Source organism: Fusarium fujikuroi, chromosome FFUJ_chr07, assembly GCF_900079805.1.
Source record: "Fusarium fujikuroi IMI 58289 draft genome, chromosome FFUJ_chr07".
Lineage (NCBI taxonomy): Eukaryota > Fungi > Ascomycota > Sordariomycetes > Hypocreales > Nectriaceae > Fusarium > Fusarium fujikuroi.
The window spans coordinates 2,360,875-2,380,898 of NC_036628.1; the positions used below are offsets into that span (position 1 = coordinate 2,360,875).

At 50.1% G+C, this 20,024-nt stretch overlaps 5 protein-coding genes; 3 read left to right on the forward strand and 2 right to left on the reverse strand.

Annotated features, from left to right (window-relative positions):
• Window positions 1-1,489: 1,489 nt before the first annotated feature.
• On the reverse strand, window positions 1,490-6,170 carry FFUJ_08391 (uncharacterized protein; the record flags this gene model as incomplete). XM_023580914.1 has 4 exons in its annotated part: window positions 1,490-3,876; window positions 3,933-4,854; window positions 4,915-5,631; window positions 5,685-6,170. 4 exons carry the CDS (start codon window positions 6,168-6,170, stop codon window positions 1,490-1,492), a joined length of 4,512 nt encoding a protein of 1,503 aa, XP_023433605.1.
• A 1,636-nt stretch (window positions 6,171-7,806) lies between these two features.
• Window positions 7,807-9,305, forward strand: FFUJ_08390 (uncharacterized protein; the record flags this gene model as incomplete). XM_023580915.1 has 2 exons in its annotated part: window positions 7,807-8,820; window positions 8,880-9,305. The coding sequence occupies 2 exons, from the start codon at window positions 7,807-7,809 to the stop codon at window positions 9,303-9,305; spliced, it is 1,440 nt and encodes a 479-aa protein (XP_023433606.1).
• A 697-nt stretch (window positions 9,306-10,002) lies between these two features.
• On the forward strand, window positions 10,003-13,263 carry FFUJ_08389 (uncharacterized protein; the record flags this gene model as incomplete). XM_023580916.1 has 3 exons in its annotated part: window positions 10,003-11,298; window positions 11,347-12,955; window positions 13,055-13,263. 3 exons carry the CDS (start codon window positions 10,003-10,005, stop codon window positions 13,261-13,263), a joined length of 3,114 nt encoding a protein of 1,037 aa, XP_023433607.1.
• Window positions 13,264-13,915: 652 nt separating this feature from the next.
• Window positions 13,916-16,072, reverse strand: FFUJ_08388 (related to anaphase promoting complex subunit 10; the record flags this gene model as incomplete). XM_023580918.1 has 4 exons in its annotated part: window positions 13,916-14,444; window positions 14,498-15,519; window positions 15,591-15,649; window positions 15,736-16,072. The coding sequence occupies 4 exons, from the start codon at window positions 16,070-16,072 to the stop codon at window positions 13,916-13,918; spliced, it is 1,947 nt and encodes a 648-aa protein (XP_023433608.1).
• A 1,931-nt stretch (window positions 16,073-18,003) lies between these two features.
• On the forward strand, window positions 18,004-19,623 carry FFUJ_08387 (related to aquaporin; the record flags this gene model as incomplete). Its single annotated transcript, XM_023580919.1, has 1 exon — window positions 18,004-19,623. One exon carries the CDS (start codon window positions 18,004-18,006, stop codon window positions 19,621-19,623), a length of 1,620 nt encoding a protein of 539 aa, XP_023433609.1.
• Between the last annotated feature and the right edge of the window lie 401 nt (window positions 19,624-20,024).

The window sequence follows — 20,024 nt, forward strand, 5'->3', positions numbered from 1 at the left end:
ACGACACCATAATCAAGAAGGGCAACGTGGACTGCAATGGGAAAATACGACCCTACCATCGGCAGCGTAGCGCTATCCCACTCAACTACATCATCGCAAAAAATTCTGGTCTGATTATTTACGTTTGATAATACAGACATGGGCCAAGATCGACTCCCTCACGACTCAATGGCTCTCATTCAGGACATATCAAACACTTGGCATGCTTACTGTGCCTCCCGGAGTTCGGCTTCTTGACTCGCTCGGCACTTGGTCACCAGCACAATACATGCAATCTTGTGAATAACAAAAATTGTCGACCCAAGCCAATCGACTGGCTCAATCTCAAGCAGCATCTCAACTTGACAGTTGCGGTCTGCAGGTGATTCGCTGCGTGCCAGTCGATTCGAGTCCCTGCTATCCGTACTATCGCGGTCTCGTGCGTCGTCACGGGACGATCATCAAGCTAACTATCAAGATTCTGCAACCCGTAGCCTGGATCAACAGACTGATTGGACATGCTCCCAGAAGCCTCCCTTGCCATGTCTGTTATGCCGTGATGAAGCGAACGTTGTCCCCTGGTGTGGCTGCACAAGCATGTGTGTCCTCAACTCTGCTTGTCCTTGCCTTTTCGATCCTGGGGTCCTGAAGGCCGTTGGTCAACATGGATGAGGCCTCTAGTTACAGTTACTACATACATATGTATGTATGTACTAAGTTAGCGTGCGTTTGTTATTCTGCAGCACCAAATGTGATTCATGCAGGGTACGACTCGAGAACTTTGATAATGCAGGAAAGTAATGAAGTACACACGTAGAAATGTGCTCATCAGCGTCGTGGTGATTCAAACTCATGATATCACAGACCCTCTATCTCGCAGCATTCTCTGCGGCAAAGCGAGTAAACACGTCTGCCTCATGCATCTCGGCAAACCTTGTCTACCTACACAAAAGTTCCTCTTCTGGATGGTCCATTGCTACATCTGTCTGTCTCAAAGTCATTAAGTGTCTCATATTAAGGTTGGCTGGGAACAAGACTCTTGAGTTGAAGCCATGGCGTTCACTAGGACAGCTGCTGATTCAAAGCGATAATAATATTACATAGGATACCTAATCTAAATCTCAATATTGGACCAGATCTATTATAATCTAAGGTCTTTTACTAAGATTGGTCTCGATCATGAAATTGTATCTTCACGTCAGCGAGGATTGCAACGGCTTCTCTTCCTGCGTTATCGGGGCTGGCTGGTGGGCTCGTAGAATAGGACCGAATCCTTCTATTTGGCAAATACAGTGAGATCAGATGCTAGAGGATATACACTTGTCTTTTAACTTCAAGGAGCTTTGCGCAAGGTCCTGTTAATCGCAACTACATACAAATCTAGTCGAATCAGTCATGTAGCTATCTTGACAGATGCCCCTCCGTCTCAGCCATAAACCCAATATACATAATAGCAAACAGCGTAGATATGTAGGCATCTATGGTGAGCCTGCAACATAGATTTACCAATTTACTTGCGTCTTGGAAAAGTTTCGGTTTCTCGCCCTTTACCCTGGGACTCATGGTCGACCGCTGGTCGTCCAAAGCTCATTCGTCGTGCCTCCAAACGAAACGTAGACCTGAAGCTGCTTCCGCTGGCGGGCGTCGTCGATTTGTTTCTGCTTGGGGTCTGCGCCCCCTCACGCATTACTTTACGTAGCTTACGTGTCTCTACTGTTAATCCCTGGGGTTTCTTGTCTCGATATGTGGCGGCTGGAGTCACTTCCCCCCGCGCTGTTACCCCAGTAGTGGTTTGTGGCTGTCGGGAAGGTCGATCGAGTGCGATGTTTAGCTGAGACTCAGAAGGAAGAGGTGGTACAGGCGGCCTAGGTGATGAGAAAAGCGGTTCCGGGGCATCTTCGAGGAACTGCTTCCATTGTATAAGACTCTCTTTACTGGTCCTATTATCAGTGACGACGTTGTTTTGAACAGTGTCATCATTAGCCGCACTTTCGAGGGAGTCCTTACGACTGGACCTCTTTGGCGATTGTCTGTTCTGAAACTCACGCTCGACTTTGTCCCGGAAGTACGCCGCTCGTTTCTCTTTCTCTCTTTTCCCTTCACCATTACCTGAGACCCATGGCGACGCACAAGGTGGTTCGGGTTCGCAGTTAACAAACGGGGACCATGCCAAGGTGGGCTCAGCCGGTGTTCGAGGAGTTGCTGGGGGATTGTAGTCCGAACGCATACGCTTGCGGAAGATACTACCGATGCTCGAGGATGGTGTTCGTGGAACGACAGTAGTTTGTGAGGCGGTGGGTGATGGGGTTCTTCGCTCAGGAACGTCTGCCTCACTTCCGGGAGGCATCAAGGACGAGACTCGAGTTGATTGGTCGATCTGCTGGCTTGGTGAACGGTAGGTGCTGCTGGGAGTAAGTCTCGCTCGCGATGGCGGCTTTTGGAGCTTGTGAGGTTGCGAGAAGTCTCGCGTAGTGGCCGATGTTGAACGTTCGAAATCTCCCTCATCCATAGTCACACTTGGCTGAAACAAAGTATTTCGCCAATCCACTCCAGAAGAAGCCTCCACATGCTTCTCAAGTCGCCCGTCGTTTCGCGGCATGGTTCTGGACTTTCGGGGTGTAGTTGCGAAAGCCCTCATCCATTCTTTTGGTGCAAAAGCGCGTTCATGCCGCCCAGAGTCCGGCAAAGCAGGCAAGCGTCTTACTTTGGGAGTCTTATCTGTTATGCTTATACTCATTTCAGTTCCATTAGAATCTTGAGGAGGGCATCTTAGACGCCCCTGAGTGCTCTGGAGGTTGAGCATTATGCCAGACCTGGGGAATGTATCCCTCGAAATGCTCTCCCTACGATGCTCCGGGGTAAAACCTGATTGCGCCATGGCTTCCAGATTGAAAGATGCTTTGTGTTCGAGCCTTTTCATAGACTGTGTTGGGGTAACAATTGTGGAAGCCGAACGTTGAAGGCCTCTTGGCGCAGGTGTTGCCTGCAGGATGCCCTGTTCTTGGTGTCTTAGCCCACGAGGCGTACGATCTCCTTCTGTTGGAGTATCATCGCCATCTCCGAAGACTTCGGGATCGAAGGAATCGCCTCGCTCAGTAGGGGCGTTGATCCTAAGCATCTCAAGTGTGGTAGGCGGACCAGCATACCCCCTATCAAACAGTCTTGGCCATCTACGATCAGATTCGTCAGTGTTAGCCTTATGCTTCCGGCGGTTGATATGCAAGGGACTTGGTTGAAGTTCGGAGATAATTGATTCTGTGTCGGCCTCCCATAGGTCCGCAGAAAGCCCCTGGTGGTACTTATCACCAGGACTTGGGATTAGTCTTGCTTGTCGGGTATCTTCAAAAAGGAGTTTACCGCCAGAATCACCGACAACACGTTTTGTAAGTGTTCCTGGAGTCAATCGATGAGTTGGCTGAACTGCGATAGGGAAACGAGCAAGGGGACTTTGTGTGTCTGTTGTTGCCAGCGGCTGAGGAGTACAGCCAACAGTCTTGCCTCTGGGCCTTGGGGTGGCAAAATCAAAAACAGACATTTCGTCTTTACATATACGGGATAACTGCCTCGAAAGCCTGAAGCTACCAGAGTCGTTGTGGAATTGTCTATCAGCTTGATCTGAGTCACCTATCAGATCATTCCTCTTGACACCCTGACGAGAAGAATGAGTGCCCGGGTCGGGCAAACTCGATGTATTCTGATTTTGAAGGGTCACTGCATCGTCGAAGCTTTCAAGGTGAGCCGCAGTCACCGTGCTCTTGGTGGTCTTGCCTGTGTGTTCAGTCGAATGATTGTCCCCAGAAGCTTCAATTGGTGTGGTCGCACTTGCTGTCTCATCGTTCTCGTCTGATTCATACTCGCTCATAGGCCGCCAATCTTCGACCTCACCCCCGGCTGGTACTGATTTCGTTAGTAGTTATTATGAATGAGTAAGGGGAGAAAACCAGATGACGTACCTCTACGTGGCACAACTATATCCTTATCTTCAGGATCCGCGCCTCCAGGACCATCCCCGGCTTCTTTGTCCAACTCTGAGGCTTTTTTGAACTGAGCATTACTCAAGTTGAAACGCAATGTATCCATGAATGAGGGTAGAAGGATCGGCTCGCCACCCAAGTGAAGGGATAGACGCATGGGTCCATTGGCGTAAGTTTCTGGCCTTGCAGTTGATACTGATTCCCCATCAGAATCAGCTGCATATTCATCTGCGGCAGTGCTTTCTACATTGAACCCAAAAGCTATGGGCTCCAAATCACGCCGTATTACTTTTGGTATTTGCGGTATTACCAGAAATTGCTTATAGTAGTTCGTCCAGAACCAGTGTTTGTCGGGGGATGGAAGTTCACATGGTCGATTCTCGCAGTCAGATAAGTGCTTCTCCATCAGGTACATTCGACAATACTCCATAGGTGATAGACGTGGTTTCGTAAGTTGGCAACTCAGTCCAGTACTTCTACCCCTTCTGTGGAAAGGCCGGAAGGTGCTTCCCCCCACGGTGGTCTGTCTCGGGGGTGATTTGGGACTCTGTAATGGGCTCGAAGATGTATTAGAGGCCTCATAGCTGTTGGCTTCAAAGCTCAAACTTCCCGGAAATGGGACTATGATAGATATTGGCTCCGAGATGCTTGCTTTGAACGACGGCCAGCGCTTTCTATCACCTGACTTGCGTGTAGTGGAAGTGCCCACGTGCTGGTCCAGTACCTGGAACGGCACACCACTTTGGTCTGTCCTTTCGGATCTATCAGACTGATAGCGCATTCTCTTTTTGATCTTGTCCAAAACGCTGGGTGTGAGATGTGCTTTAAGTCTCTCGGGAATGTGTGGTAAGGGAGGCACAGGTGGCATGTCATTACCCTCATCGTCGCTGTCGGGATCGTACTAGAAATCTCGACTGTCAATTTCTCGGGGTAGGATAAGACCCAAAGCTGCTTGTTCGACTGGCGACATGTCAAGCTTTCGGGTGAATGGGTGCTGAAAAAACTCTGTTTTGGAGAGGTTATCAGGATATGACAGGACGGGTGGTGCGCTGAGATCTTGAGAAAAAAGAGCGCCGTCCGTTTTAGCTGGGCTCATTTCTCTTCCGGGCATTCCTTTTAGTAGGGGATGTGAAGTCGATAGAGCCCATGGGCTTAAGGGTGTCGTTGGCGCGAAGTCCTGGTTGTCGTTTGAAGTCGTAGTTGTGAAAATAGCGTTCGCGCCCTGGGTTGCACTTGCTGAAAAACCAGAGCTTCGTGAATTGTCTGTATCAAGCAACGTTGACGAGGTTGGAGATGCTATATGATACGATCCGGTGCTGAATGATTTTCGTTCAAGATCGTTCATGATCGCTAAGCACACACCTTCCAGCTTCTTGAACTCTTCACAATATCTCATCATGGCATCTCTGGCTTGAGGATACCCTGTGACCTCGCACCAGCCAGACAGCTTCATTTTAATGACTTCTTGCTGCTGAGGAGAGAAGGGGTGGTCGGACATTAGGTGCTCAAAGACAGAAAACCGAACACTGTCGCGAAGACCCGGCGAGTGTGGAGTTGGGTCGACATCATCTTCGTCTTCGAGAAACACATCTGAAGGCATAAGAGCATTGAACATTCCCATAATTTGAGGGATCTCCTTCCTGCACTCGGAGCCTCTCGTCAATTCTTCGATAAGAATCTAGGGGTAAGTCAGTTTACCAAAGCGCATTCGGGGAGCAGTATGTGTCTTACACAGGCCCTGAAACCGGCGTGTAGAAGCCGAAAATTTGCGGTGGAAGTCCTATCAAGCTCCTGGAGCATTTGTAGTTGACTTTCTGTCGGTGAGATGGTCTCCATGGCAGCATGGGTGGCTTCAAGGAGGCGAAGGCGACGAATTTCGATGGCATCGAGGTAGCCAAGGCCATCCATGGCGCGTTCAAGGTCAATACCTCCATCATGGGGCTTCCGAAAGATATTGGAAGCTATGTACTTGGAATTCTTGCGACTATTCGCGTCATAGTCGACTCCTCTTGCTGCACGAATCGCTCGCCAGGTTGTCTGAAGGGAGGCTTGAATGGTTTGGTCGTTATCGAATGCCAATAGCCTCGTTTGCATTTGCTGCGCAAAGCCACACTGCCGAGCGTTAAGTTCATCTGATTTATCGTTGACCAATTGTTTAAGTGCTTCATAGCCTATCCCTAACCACCAGGTTTCGAGTTCAGCAGCATAGGGTGGCATCGTTTCGTGATATTCTGCCGAAATATGTGCTCAGAGTGCGGAGGAGAAGGTTTATACAGCGCGATCGTACATGATGCACTAGTCAGGGACGAAGAGTATTAAAACAGTGGAAGGAATAGATCTGTGAATGAAGAAGAAGATACTTCGAGAGTGAAAGGCTGCAGAATATTGTGATCTTGGCAGTGAATAAAGGTGGAAAGGGCGTGAAAGGAAAAAAGTCTGCGGGCAGGGACTGATCCACTGTAGCCGTGGTATTCAGGCTGGCTGTTGAAAGAGCCGTTTGCGCGAGGTGCGTCTTGTTTTTTTTTTGTTTATAGATACGTTTGTTCATGATGAATATGGACAGAATCGTTTGTGGTCGCGTCACTTGTCACCTTCCTTCCATGAGTTGAACCACCTCCCACTGTTTGAAAGCATTGTTGACTAATCACGTGGCCTAATAGTACATTTGACTGCTATTGATCGATTGATAGCGACTCGATTCATTGAGGACATTCGTTACTGACGGGGTGCTGAAGTTGTCGATACTGCCCGTTAACCCCGTATCTCATGAAGTCATTTCAGGGTGGGAAAGATCCATTTGGTGACATGCATCTAAAACCCCCCTGTCCTGCTGAGTCTCAACTCAATTGACGAGGCCTCCTGCATTCCCCGCTAAAATCACAGTGGTTTTTGCACTAGCGCAAGGAATAGCGGGCACACTCAGTGGAATTGCAGGGGGAGCTTCTGCAGCTGTCGCCGAGGATCTGGTCAAGTCTCTCTGCCAAGGCCAATGGCAGCCAGTTTCAGGACAGCTAACTGTCACTGGTGGCTCCGAATCTGTTCTGACGCAGCACGACCAGGAACCTGAGCTAACTTTGTTTTTAGATCCTTGACCAGGGCAAGCTTGAATTGGACTGTTCCTTTGGTGCCACGAAGCCACTGGTCGTCCTACTCCCTTCTTTTTCTTCTCTCCTTTGTTCTACTGGCGTTGGTGTAACTCTTGATAGCCTCAGCCGGAACGTCAATTGACTCGTGGAACTGCTTGCGGCTTTCTCTATTGCACTGCAAATCACCAATTATGATTTTGAGGCATTCAGGGCGCCTGGTGCGTCGCCTCAACCAACCTGTCAGCTCCTTGAACTTGGCACGACCAGTTGGACCGCAAATTCGGTATCTGGGGCCGAGGGGCACAAATGGCAATGTTGTCAGCAAGCTTCGATTCTCATCTCAGACTCACAAAAGAAAAGGTATTGATTGATATTTAACTCTTGTCTTGTCTTTTGTCACACAATCCCATCAAGAGGCGACTCTTCACAGCAAAACTTGGGTAGCCCAGGGGTTCCGGCATTTGCATTTCTGTTTCCAGAAACGGTACTTTCAGTCAGCATCTTATCGAGACTTGGCTTTGAACAACAGTCCCAACCATTTCTGATCTACAAGTGGGGATCATCAGGCTGGAGAGTGGGAATCGCTGCATAGCAAGTAATATGTTGCTGGGAGCCCAGAAATCGACATGAAATCGAACTATTACTAACTTTTTAAAGCAGAAGAAGCACCCGAGTATAACGCAGAGGCAGAGGCAGAGACTTGGAAAGGACCCAAGTCGTCCTCCTCCTCCTCCTCCTCCTCCTCAGAGCCTTCACTCCTAGGCAAGATGGGAGAGGCCGCGGCCACGACCTTTGCGTCCATAGTGGTGTTGGGTCTGGGCTTTGCTGCAGCGGGCTATATTTATCACAAGTTCTACAAGATGCTCGTGCTCCAAAAGATGAACCATGCTTTTGAGCCAGGGGATCCGGTCCTGGATTTGGCTGCAATTGGTAAAGATGTTCCTCATCAGCCAGGTGGTTCTGGCGAACATTGGATATACCGCCCAGAGCAGCAGCGTATTGATGACATCGTCATGGGGCGCGTTGTTGGGCATTATTACCTTTTGATCGGCGACAAGGGGTCTGGTAAGAGCAGCATGCTTATTGATGCCATGCGAAAGAACGAGGGTGACGGTGTTGCCATGTTCGAAGCGCACGCAGACCTGGAGATCTTCCGTATTCGTCTTGGCAAGGCCCTCGATTATGAATTCCATGAGGATTACATCGGAGGGTACTTCAGCGAGAGGGGTCCCCGCGAAACCACAGCCCTTCTGGATATTGAGCGTGCTCTCAACAAATTGGAGAAAGTGGCCATGCAGAAGCGAAGAGAAAGAGGCAAGCCTTTAGTGGTGATTGTCAACCAGATGCACCTCCTTCGCCATGATGATGATGGTCGAGATGTCATTGAACTACTGCAGCAACGGGCTGAACAGTGGGCTGCTGCCAACATTGTCACTATGGTTTTCAACTCAGATGACTACTGGGTGTATGAGCGCCTCAAACAGCTTGCTACCAGAATGGAGGTTCTCCCTGTCACTGATCTACCCAAACAACAAGCTATTTCGGCTCTCCAGCGATACCGTCAGAAGTACTGGAAGGAAAGCATTGACGCCCAAGTTCTCGAAGAAGTTTATGAAAGGGTCGGAGGGCGGCTGAGTTTTCTCAACCGAGTAGCAAAGAGCAGGGACATGATGGGAACTTGCGAAAGGATCAAGGAAATTGAAAAGAAGTGGTTCCTCAACCAGTGTTGGATTCTCGGTCCAGAGATGGACGACGATGTCATGGATCAACAGAAGTGGGCTGTAAGTTTGAAGAAGTACTACGCTGCATTTACGAAGACAAGTTACTAACCAAATCATAGGCTGCCGCCATGTGTTTGGCCAAGGCATTGGTCGACAAGGAAAAGGATATGGAAGAGCATGAGACCTACGACCCTATCGTTGGACATGTGCTTCCGACCTACCCTTTCCACATCGCTCAACAAATAATGACTCGCTGTGACTTCATCCGAGATCTCGATCGATTGAACCTCTTCAGCATCACCAGTGAGGCAGATGTTCGAGCGAGCAGCGTTCCGATGCATCGAGCCTTTAGAGAAATTTGTGCTCAGCCTGACTTTGACAAGCACCTGGAGGGCACGATACAAAGAATTGCTGATATCGAAAGCTTGGGACGTACTCGTGAGCTTGTTGCCAAAGACTTGGTTCTTGGTGGACAGTATGAGATCGAGCATAACCGCAAGGGTATTACAGTGAAGCTCAAGGAGGCTGAGAAGGAAGATGACTGAGGCAACTGTGTGCGTTTTTGGATTGCTTCCATGGAAGTAAATAGGAATAATGACGCCTTATTGGGGTTTTTTTTTTTTTCCTTTGGGGGGGTTCTCTGGTCCTATACGCCTGAATGAGGTATGACTGGAATAATGTTGAAGGACAGGCGCAGGTGATGGATATTTTTGGGTCTGATGAAGCGACCTGTACAATAACTGACTGACTTACATAGATTTTCTTGGCACGTGTCGAAATAACTCTGTACAAACCTGTACTATTTCTTTAGATTAGAGTAATAAACAACAACAGTACATATTTGACTCTCAATGCTTCGAGATTAGCTTCACATCATGATTGACACTCAGGGAGCAAGAAAACTCAAGGCTTGAGAAGAGGATACTAAAATAAGCTCAGTAAAAAGTCCCCTAACTTTATATTATATTGTTTCCTAGGTTCAAGGTCTTGAGTTTTCTTCATCTCTCGCAACTGATCTCTTGACTCTAGGTAAGCTACGGGCAGAGACCAGATGAAAGGGGTAGGTGTGGGGTTCACGTGATCAATGTCACGACAACGCGAAGGGAGCAACCATCTCTAGGTTAACCACGCCGTCAGTTTTTTCGTGACGCCCCACACCTTCTTCCAATTTCCCCTTACCCTACATCCTCAACTCGCGTTCTGTCGACGAGAAAGAAGCTATCGTCGCGAAGCTGTTCACCGATGTCAGGCAACGGCAACGGTAGTAGCAAGTGGCCTGACTTCCGCCTCGCGTCGACCCTATGGTCTCTTATGCCCGGCTCCCAGTCCAACAGGCCAGATAAGCAAAACGACCAAGACCGCGACGGCAACGGCAACGAAGGCCACAAGAACGAGCAGCAACTCAAGAACGAACCCCAAGGAGAGCTTCCAGAAGAGCTAATGCAGTCACTCGAGTTGACCCAAGACGAAGTCGGCACCGGAAGTCGGCCAATTGACGAGATGAGCGGTTTCGATAACTACGATGGCGATGCTCAGTCTGGTCCAGAAGACGACGTTCAGGACCAAGACTTTGGTACGCTCGAAATGTTCGACAGCAACGCAACACAAGCCCCCTACACGTCGCAACTCGACAGCGCGTCCCAGGAAGACCAGGCACCTGAGGCGCCCACCTCGGAAGACATACCGTCCTCTCAATCCCAAAAGCACAAGCGCGACAAGAAGGGGCGCAAACAGAAGGGCATAAATGAGAGTGAATCTCCACAGCTGCCAGCTGCCCAAGGATCCTCGCGCAAGTCCAAAAAGTCCAAGAAAAAGTCAACGGTACCGGTCGAAATTCCCGATAGCCTGATCGAAAACAACACATCAACCATGTTCCCATCTCAGCCTTTGGACAACAACTTGGCTGTTGACCTTGATGATGAGGCGGCTGCTCCTGCTACTCAAACGAAGCGCAAGCGCAACCCCTCGGATTCTACTGACGGCAAGCAACGCAAGAAGCGGAGATCCCGTGACGAGGCAGCCGACATAGAATCACAGCTGGTGGAACCAGGAACACAAGATGGCCAAATTGAGGAAGCAGACATTAAAGAATCTCAAGCTGCCTCTTTCCTTCGCACCAGGGACGCAGCTCGCCCAGCTTCCATTTACGATGACGTCGCAGAGGATGTACCCCAATCTCCCAGTGCTGCACGCCTCGAGGTGCGTGATGCCCGATCAAGAGAAGGTAGTGCCGCTCATGACGAGATGGACATTGATGCATCAGTGAAGCAGACCCAGGATCAGGAGACTGAGGTGTCTGGCTTTTCTGCAATCAATGGGCAAGAGAACACAGAACACCAGGAGCTTGAACAAGTGGCCAGGGACGTGTGGAATGCGCACATCAACGGTCAGAACCAACCCAACACACAAGACCCATCCGTGCACCCTGAGGAGATGGAAGTTCCAACATCTGCGCAGCGTCCCCATACAAGCAACGATGTGTATGATGTTCCCGGAAGCCCAGTTCAAGCCTCAAACCCCCCAAGTGCCAGTGCCAAGCGAACACGATCAGGCAAGGCTAAGAAGGCAAAGCCTACTTTCTTTGAGAAATCGCCTTCTCCCGAGGTCCCCGAGGGCGACCTCCCATCACCTTCTGCCATGACACCGATGCCACGAAAGCGCACCAAGAAGGCTTCAAATCGTAGAAAGTCTGAAGCCAATCGTGCACTCTCATCTCAAGACATGGAAGTCAGAGATGATGACGACCTATATGGCAACCCAGCAACCGGACGACGCAACCGAATGGCTGGCTTCACCCAGGGAAGATTCACAGGTGAGGAACTCAGTCGTATTGCACAAGCAGTTGAGAGTTACCGTGTCGAGCGCAACATGGTGCAGCATGAACTAAATGCTATGATCCATGCTCCTGGAGGTACAACCGCTGGTGATGAGCATGCCGCCCTTTGGGCACGCATCTTTGCAACATGCCCAGACCGACACAGACAGAAAATCATCAATATCACCCGAAAGAAGTTCCACAACTTCGTTGCTCGTGGTACTTGGACAAGCGAGCAAGATGCCGAGCTCCGTGACCTTATTGAGGCCAACGGAACAAAGTGGTCCAAGATTGCGGGTATCATCAACCGTCACCCAGAAGATCTTCGGGATCGTTATCGAAACTACATCATCTGCGGAGACTCCCAGCGGAAGGATACCTGGGATGAGGAGGAAGAGGGTAACCTGACACAGTATGTAATGGAAGCCATGGCCGCCATTGACGAGTTACGAATCATCCAACCTACCCGCGAACTGCTCAAGAAGCCATATGAGGAACTGATCGATTGGCAAAACATCAGTGAGCGTATGGGGAGAACTCGCAGTCGACTTCAGTGTATCACCAAATGGAGGGCCATGAACATCAAGACTCATGGCAAGGATAAGTTGGTGTCTCATGCGCCCGATGCATCCATTTCCTTCCGTCTCGAGAAAGCCCGTCGTCAAATTGCCGCGATGCCTGAGGAAGAACGGTATCGCATGATCATGGCTATTTCAGGCTCATCCGCATCAATTGAAGCCAAGATTCCGTGGCAGAGGCTGGTTGACAAACAGTTCCGTAACAGCTGGCATCGGCCAACGCAGATGCTTCTTTGGCGACGCCTGAAGCAAAGTGTACCCGAGTCAGAACAGAAGACTGTACGAGACTCTGCACAATACCTTCTTAATTTGTACGCCCAGACTGGCGAGCTTCCTAATGTCGACGATGCTCTTTTCGACGATGCGGAGGAAATGGAGTTCGTCAACAGTATCCCAACCGCCCACGCTTCTCACAACAACACTCCTGCCAATGGTCAGAGCCACATGAGCGCCGAATTTGTCAACGAGGCTGATGAAGAGGAAACCGAACAACCACAGGGTGAATACGGCGTTCCTGATGAGAACATCAATCCTGATTTGCCTATCGCACCAATGGAGGACTTCAACCCAGCCCCGATGGCATCAATGGATCCCGTTGCTGCAGTTGCAGACCTGGCTCCCATGGAGGATACTGAAATGGTTGACCCAGCTCTTTCTGCAGATCATGCAGAGCCCGAACAGCCTGAGGAGCCCGTCGATGCACCGATGAAAGAAGAGCCTGTGCCTGTCGCTAAGCCCACCAGCACACCTGTGTTTGATGAGCCAGCTCCCCCCAAGGCAACCCGCGTTGCAAAGAGAACAGGTATGGGCAAGGCGAAGGCACCTAAGCCCCCTCGCAAGTCAGCTGCCAGATCTACTCCGGCTAGAGCCACGCCTAGCCGTCGATCTGCTAGACGTGCAGCCCCCTCTCAGGACCCAATTGAGGATGATGGGGAGGTTCAGGCCGGGGCTCCCGCAGAGGACAACTCTGAGGTTGACGAGGCTCAGACGCGCAAGCGAAAGACGCCTAGCAGGTTCCGATCTGCTGGCGTCACTGAGGTATCGGCTGCCGCCGACGATTCAGACAGCGTTATGGACGATATGGAAGATTTGCCAGCGCGCGTTATGTAAGAGAGAAAAGGAACATGAAGGCCACGACATGGCAGATGATTGATAGAGTTTTGGGAGGGGTCCGGCGTATTAGTACAAGTTACCACCAAGATGGCCTCGACACTAGAAACAGCGGGTGTTCAGTAATACTTCAGTGGCTGATGGATGGAGGATGCGAAGGGGAGAAACATGCATAATATCGTGGATAACATGAATTATAGAGGGATCACTAGTCGCAATTTATCATCTACCATAGTAATGCATGCAGTTCATTGTGCAACAGAAAGAGAGAGAAAAGAAAGACTCAAAGAATTCTTCGAATCAATGTAATTTCTGGTATCTATCATCTCTCATCCGTCTACTTTAGCCAGTTGCTGAGGCGCAATTCGTAATGCCAGCAAATCCATCGCATCAGTGCCGCCATCGTTTGGCGCAGATCATGATAACAAACAAGTGTCTTTAACTCCAAACTCCACCGAAATGCTTTTTCTTGTGCGAGTGACCCAAGACTCCGAGTCCGTCATGAATACCGAGTCCCCCCCCCCCCCCCAAAAAAAAAAAACGAAAAAGAAAAGAAAAAGGAAGGGAATACCCGCCGTGTAGCTACCGAGTTCATAACATGACAGATCACAAGATAAGTATAGTACCGTTCGTGGTGGTTAAGATAGATTCTTTAGCGGATCTCAGGCTCTCGCATGAACTCAGGGATGGCGAGACCTCCCTCCGCAGACTCAAAATTGGAAGCTCCAAAGTTGCTGAGGCGCGAACGAGTAGAGCTGGGGTTGATATGGCTAGTGGCCGTGTCCATGAGGTCGAGGACATCTTCGACAGGGTTACCATCGCGACCGGGGCCAAGAGCGGAGTCATTGTCGAAAGAATAAATCTTGATACCGCGAAGATGGGTATCCTTGCCGTTTTGGTGGTTCTCGAGGATCTGCATCTGAACGACCCAAGCGACGAGGGTGTTGCCGTCAGGGCCACCGCCGGCGCCAGCGATGGGAACCTGCTGCCAGCCGGAGGGATTCTCGAGAGCCATGGTAGCAAACTCGATGAGATTGTTCTCACTGGTGCCGGCCTTGAAGACGACCTTGGTAGGGGTGTAGGACTCGTCCTCGTTGTAGTCAACGTAGAAGCGAATGTCGCGAATACCAACACGCTTGGTGAAGTACATGGTGAGCTTGTGAGGCTGAGGGCCATCAGATCTGAGAAGTGTTAGTCGGGTGAAAAGTAGATGAGAGTTGGCAGATGAACTCACTGCCAGAAGAGCTTGAGGTCATCGCTCTTGAGCTCCTCAACACCATTGCCAGGCTTGTGGCTGCTAACAGTGAAACGGGCAAGGTTGGAAATCTCCTTTAGTCCAGCAGTAGCGGGGTCGAAAAGGGTAGCAGCTTCATGAGCCTGGTCGTGCTCAGCGGCTTCTTCGTCATCCTCGTCTTCATCGACTTCTTCTTCTTCTTCTTCGTCGATTGAGTTCTCATCCTCATACTCTTCAGGGGAGTGAGAAAGAGTGCGCTGATCAACATCGTCCTCAGCAGCTTGGTCGTCGTTGTTAGCCATTGTGGCATCAGAAGAAGGGCCAGCGGGAGCAGCCATTGGGCGAGCGCGGTTGAAGAGAATACTCTCATCAGGCTCGGCGTCGGAGCTAGAGGCGTCGGAATCGCGGGGAGGCATGCTGAGACGAGATCGGTCTGTAGGCTGCTGGGCAGCTAGGAGAATGTTGTTAATACTTGTTCGCAGTTCTCGTGATTCGCGGAGAAGTCGCATGCGCTCTTGATACCACTCCTCAAAGGTGACACTGAGATGATCAATGGCTCGGTAGCAGGCTTCCACGTTCTCCTTGTCTGGAGAAGGAACGGTTCGGAAGACTCGCTTGCGCTGCTGCAGAAGAGCGCCACTGGACTTCTTGAAGGCAAGATCTTGGAGTGGAACTCGCTTGATGCGGTGATCGCGGTTGATTCGATGAGTTGAGGCTGGAGGGGGAGGGATGTAGATGTCGCGGCGCGAAGGCATGTTCAGGGATGGGATGGTTTGTTCGGATAAAGGGGGAACAAGTTCAGTGATGAAGGAGTGATCAAGCTGAGAACAGCAGATGAAGGTACCAGAAGAAAGGAAAGATGGTGATAGAGAAAGAGGGTTAACAAGATATTTGTTGGAAGAATTGGCTATTGGGATATGGGGAGAGATGATGATGCGTGAAGGAGTATGAAGTGTAGATCTGGTGTTGAAGAAGAAGAAGAACAGAAGGTATAAGAGCAGAAGAGAGATGAAGGCATCAGTCTAATTCCTATCGAGTCATCGAACAATAGACAAAAGAGGCCCATCGAGCAAGTATGAGGGCAATGAATCACTGGTGGCAGCCGTCGATAAGTGGCAGATGACCAATGGCAGCCAACTACAGCTGCAAACACTTTGGGATCGCAGCCGATATGAGATCATGGCACTGCCAGAAAGAGACGCTAAGTATGCACGTTTAATTGGAAATATTTTACTTACTTCTATACAGACGAAACGGATTAGGAGGAGGCGCTCGACGTCGTCTCTGGTCAGGAGGTTGATCTGGTGTTCGATGAACTGGAGGACCGTCAGGCGTAACCATTGGAGCAGCAGCAAGAGGAGAAGCGCCTTGGCTCGGGTGCAATCTAGTAGAAGGGCCGCTTGGAGTAGCAGCTGGAGCTTGGGGCACTGGGGATGAGGTTATATCGGATGGTACAGGTCTCGGGCTCGAGGCCCTATTTGCCTGTGCCTGTGCCCGGGCGTTTGTGTTGTTGTTTGGGTTCGCATGAGTGGCAGCTACATGCCGTGCTCTTCTTGAACCACGAGTGATGTCCATCCTGATTGGCAGTAATCACTTGATATTGGAACTGGCCAACACTGCCAACGCTCACTGATTATCTCCAAGGTCAATTATTAGGCGCGGTCGCGGTCATAGCTAGCTGTCGTTGGAAAATGGTATGTGAGTGGACAATTGGACGCGCTGTCACGTGTCCTGTCCTCTGTCGAATCTATTTTAAGTGTCTTGCCTTGTCTAAGTTAGGCTCACCTCAGCTGAAGTTGATCCCTGCCCATCTTGCCCCTCGGCCTTGATTGTTTCAAACATCATCACTTCAGTTCAGCCATAGGCAGAATTAATGCTACAAGCCAATGCAATGCGACGACTCAGCAGGCTCGATACACTCTCTATACAATATCACCAGTTGTTCATTGAGCTATTTTCATACTCCAAAGCCTAATCATAACCGAAGTCGCCTCTTACCGACCGAACTTCCTGGTTGCAACTTACAGGGTCCTCCTCCTCTTCTACCCCGCCAAAACTACTAACTGTATTACTGCAACCCGACCAGTAGCCAGCCTCTCCCAGTGTAACCCCGGCCTCATGCTTAAAAAAGCTTCCAGAAAATCTTGGTCCGAGATCTGACGCATGCCATGTCATTCACCGACAGACAGAATGTCACTGACACTGACAGTTCTTGACTCAACTACAAGGAACTTTTGGCCTTGACCCTTGTGGACCTATGAATATAGTACCCTCCATCTTCTTCGGTCTTCGGAGTCGTACTGATCGCTGAAATCTATGCTACGCCGCTGACTTACATCAAGCAGGGAGGTTAATCCTGATGACGAATGCGCAGCACCATTTGCCTTTCGCCATGATCTTCGATCTTGTTACATTGAAGCAATACGACAATTCCTTAATCAATTGAATCTCACGGGTTGCCCGTCCAATCTCTCCACTGCAACGCAACGCCTTGACCATGGCCGTTATAACCGTTCAACGGCCAGTGTCGTTCCTGAAGCTAAGACAAGGCCCCTGGGTCCGTCCTCATACTCAGAATCTGAGGTTGTACGGGAATACCGAGATCGCTTCGAGTCTCACCGTGCCAACTAAAAGTGAGGCATGCGGGACATCGTCTGGTTTGGCTCCTTAGCGCACACTTTCAACATGAAACATAAGCTCATGGCTCTACGTGGAGTTGAAACTTCTTCTCGTCGTTGGCTAGAAACACCTTCACCATGCACGGTCTGCGTGTAGTCCCTCAACTTGAGTCGAGTGGGCCCGCATCGCCAGCCTCATCTACAGCCATCATCCTGGTTCATCGCCCAATGTAACGCCTCATCTCTCCCGTCTCATTGGCAACGATCCAGATTAACGGTCCAAGCTGTCACCATCGCTGAGATCTTCAGCCGTTCGCGCTACGTCATTCTCGTTTTCACTTAACTACCGGCCTCCCTCGCGCCACGTCGGCTCGCTCCTCTTCAGGGTCCTCCCATGAAACTGGTCCCTTCACTGACTCTCACAAGATCCAAGCTTTTGGGTTTTCCTCTTTGCTTCTTCTCGTCTAACTCAGGGCTTCCATGCTGCCCATCTCAACTTGCGCAGCTTCTATTCGTCCTGATGCACGCTGACGCCTCGGCTTTCTTTAGAGCTCAACTTACATACCCACCATCAAAGCCTTCCTCAAGATGTCATTAGCAAGGATAGCCTCAAGAATCAGGGCCGAGTCGGGGAGACGGGTCACTTGGTGAACCCTCTGAGGACCCTGACTTCAGCCTCACGAGATGATCCTCTTCTTATCATAAATACTGACTTTCGTCGTCTGTTTCTGTCAGCTATCAATCTATAATAATCTCAATCATCTCAACTGCTTATCTCTCAAAGTGAAAGACGAGAGCTCATCCTGGGTTTTCAACTGATTTCATTCAATGTCTCTTGACCCTTTGCCTACTATTGAAACGACTCTCACTTCTTCTTCTCCATCCGACATGTCCTCTTCCATACAAAGCCGATCTGCTCGCAGTACACCTGCTATCAACGCATCCGCCTTTAATCCTCCTGAAGCCAATGGATCCTCTAATGAAAGAGTCCCTTTCATGCGAGACAACTCTCCTGAAGCCGACAGCCTACCGTCCAACCCAGCTCTTACTCCAGTCATCACCCATGGAGACAACCCTCCAGTCAGCAACAGAAACTCCGAGGCTGATACAGTAGTCCCCCTCCAACCCGTTATCAGTCAAGATCCCAGTCGAGTCCGTCCTGGCTCTCGCACCGGTAACTTTGTCACTCCCAAGACGGCTCGCTTCTCTCAGGATGGCGGAGAGCCTCTTCAGTACTCTGGAGGTTCCATGAAATCGTCGCGACGACGCTATCGTGGTGAAGACTACGACTTTGACCAGGCTGCCGACTACCCCGCAGTGAGTGACTATGAGCGATACTGGCGCAATGAAGGTCGCAATGATCGTTACACTGCTCGAAGAGGCCCTTACCCACCTCCCACATTCATGAACCGCCGTCGAGCGCACCCTCATGATTCGGATGAAGAGTTCTACAGCAGTGACGACCCTCGCATGCCTCCCACTGGCGGACGCAGAATGATGGACGAGGAGATGGGATATCCTCATCGACCTTTTCATCACCGACGTGCCTCTACCCTCAACGGCTTCAATATCTCTACAGGCAAGCTTGAGTGGAGTAACCTCAGTCCCAAGGAGAAATCAGAGATCATGCGTCTTCCTTTGACTCAGTGGATGAACTCAAATTTCAAGAACCACTTCGTCGCCAGTCTTGGCGAGCTCATCGGCACTACCATGTTCCTCTTCTTCGCCTTTGCCGGTACAGAAGTTGCCAATATTCAGGCCCAAACCGACAGCAAGACTACCACAGGAGAGTCTACTGGTAGCCTCAACGTTTCCAAGCTCCTCTACATCTCCATCATCTTCGGTTTCTCGCTCATGGTCAATGTCTGGGTCTTCTTCCGTATCAGCGGTGGTCTCTTTAACCCTGCCGTCACTATCGCCATGTTGATGGTGAAGGCTATCAGCATGACAAGAGCTATCTGTCTGTTCCTCTCTCAGATTCTTGGGTCAATGCTTGCCTCCGTTATGGTACGATATTTGTTTCCTGAGACATTCAACGTCCGAACTACTCTGGGAGGTGGTGCATCTCTGGTTCAGGGTGTGTTCATCGAAGCTCTTCTCACTGCTGAGTTGGTCTTCACCATCTTCATGCTTGCCAAAGAGAAGCACCGAGCCACATTTATTGCTCCCGTCGGTATCGGCCTGGCTCTTTTTATTGCAGAGATGGTCGGCGTCCAGTTCACTGGTGGGTCACTCAACCCTGCCCGGAGCTTTGGTCCTTGTGTCATCACCGGTACCTTCGACTCCGAGCACTGGATCTACTGGGTTGGTCCCGGAATTGGCTCTCTGATTGCTGTCTGCTTCTACTGGTTCATCAAGACTCTCGAATACGAGATGGCCAACCCCGGTGCTGATGGTGACGATCTCAACGATCCTACTAAGAACCCTGAGAAGCGAGCTGAAGTCCAGTCTAACGCCGTTCCCTCGATTGCCTTTGGCGGCGGCAAGACCCCTTCGATTCGCAGCTAAAATGACGAGTTCATGAAAACATGATTGCTATGGGTGAATACGAGATGGGTACGGTCCATCAACGATACACGATGAAAGCTGATGAACAAATCCAATGATGCTTCATGAAATCAAATACATGACAAACATACACGAAATGTGAACACGCTGGAGATGGCTAGAAAATCGGAATTGGGTCCTTGTTTCTTCTGATATTACGCCTTAAATGGTTGGAGTTCGGTTCGGCGTTTTGTCAATTTACTAATGCCCGACACTTTTTGTTGCTTCGAGGCTGATTTCTCCAGATGAAGGGGTGTATATATAGAGATTTTAGGTAGAAAGAATTGACACAGGTTTCTGACTCAAAATCATTTACACACAGCTCTTGAATAGTGCTTGAGTCCGGGTTCACCTTGATTGCA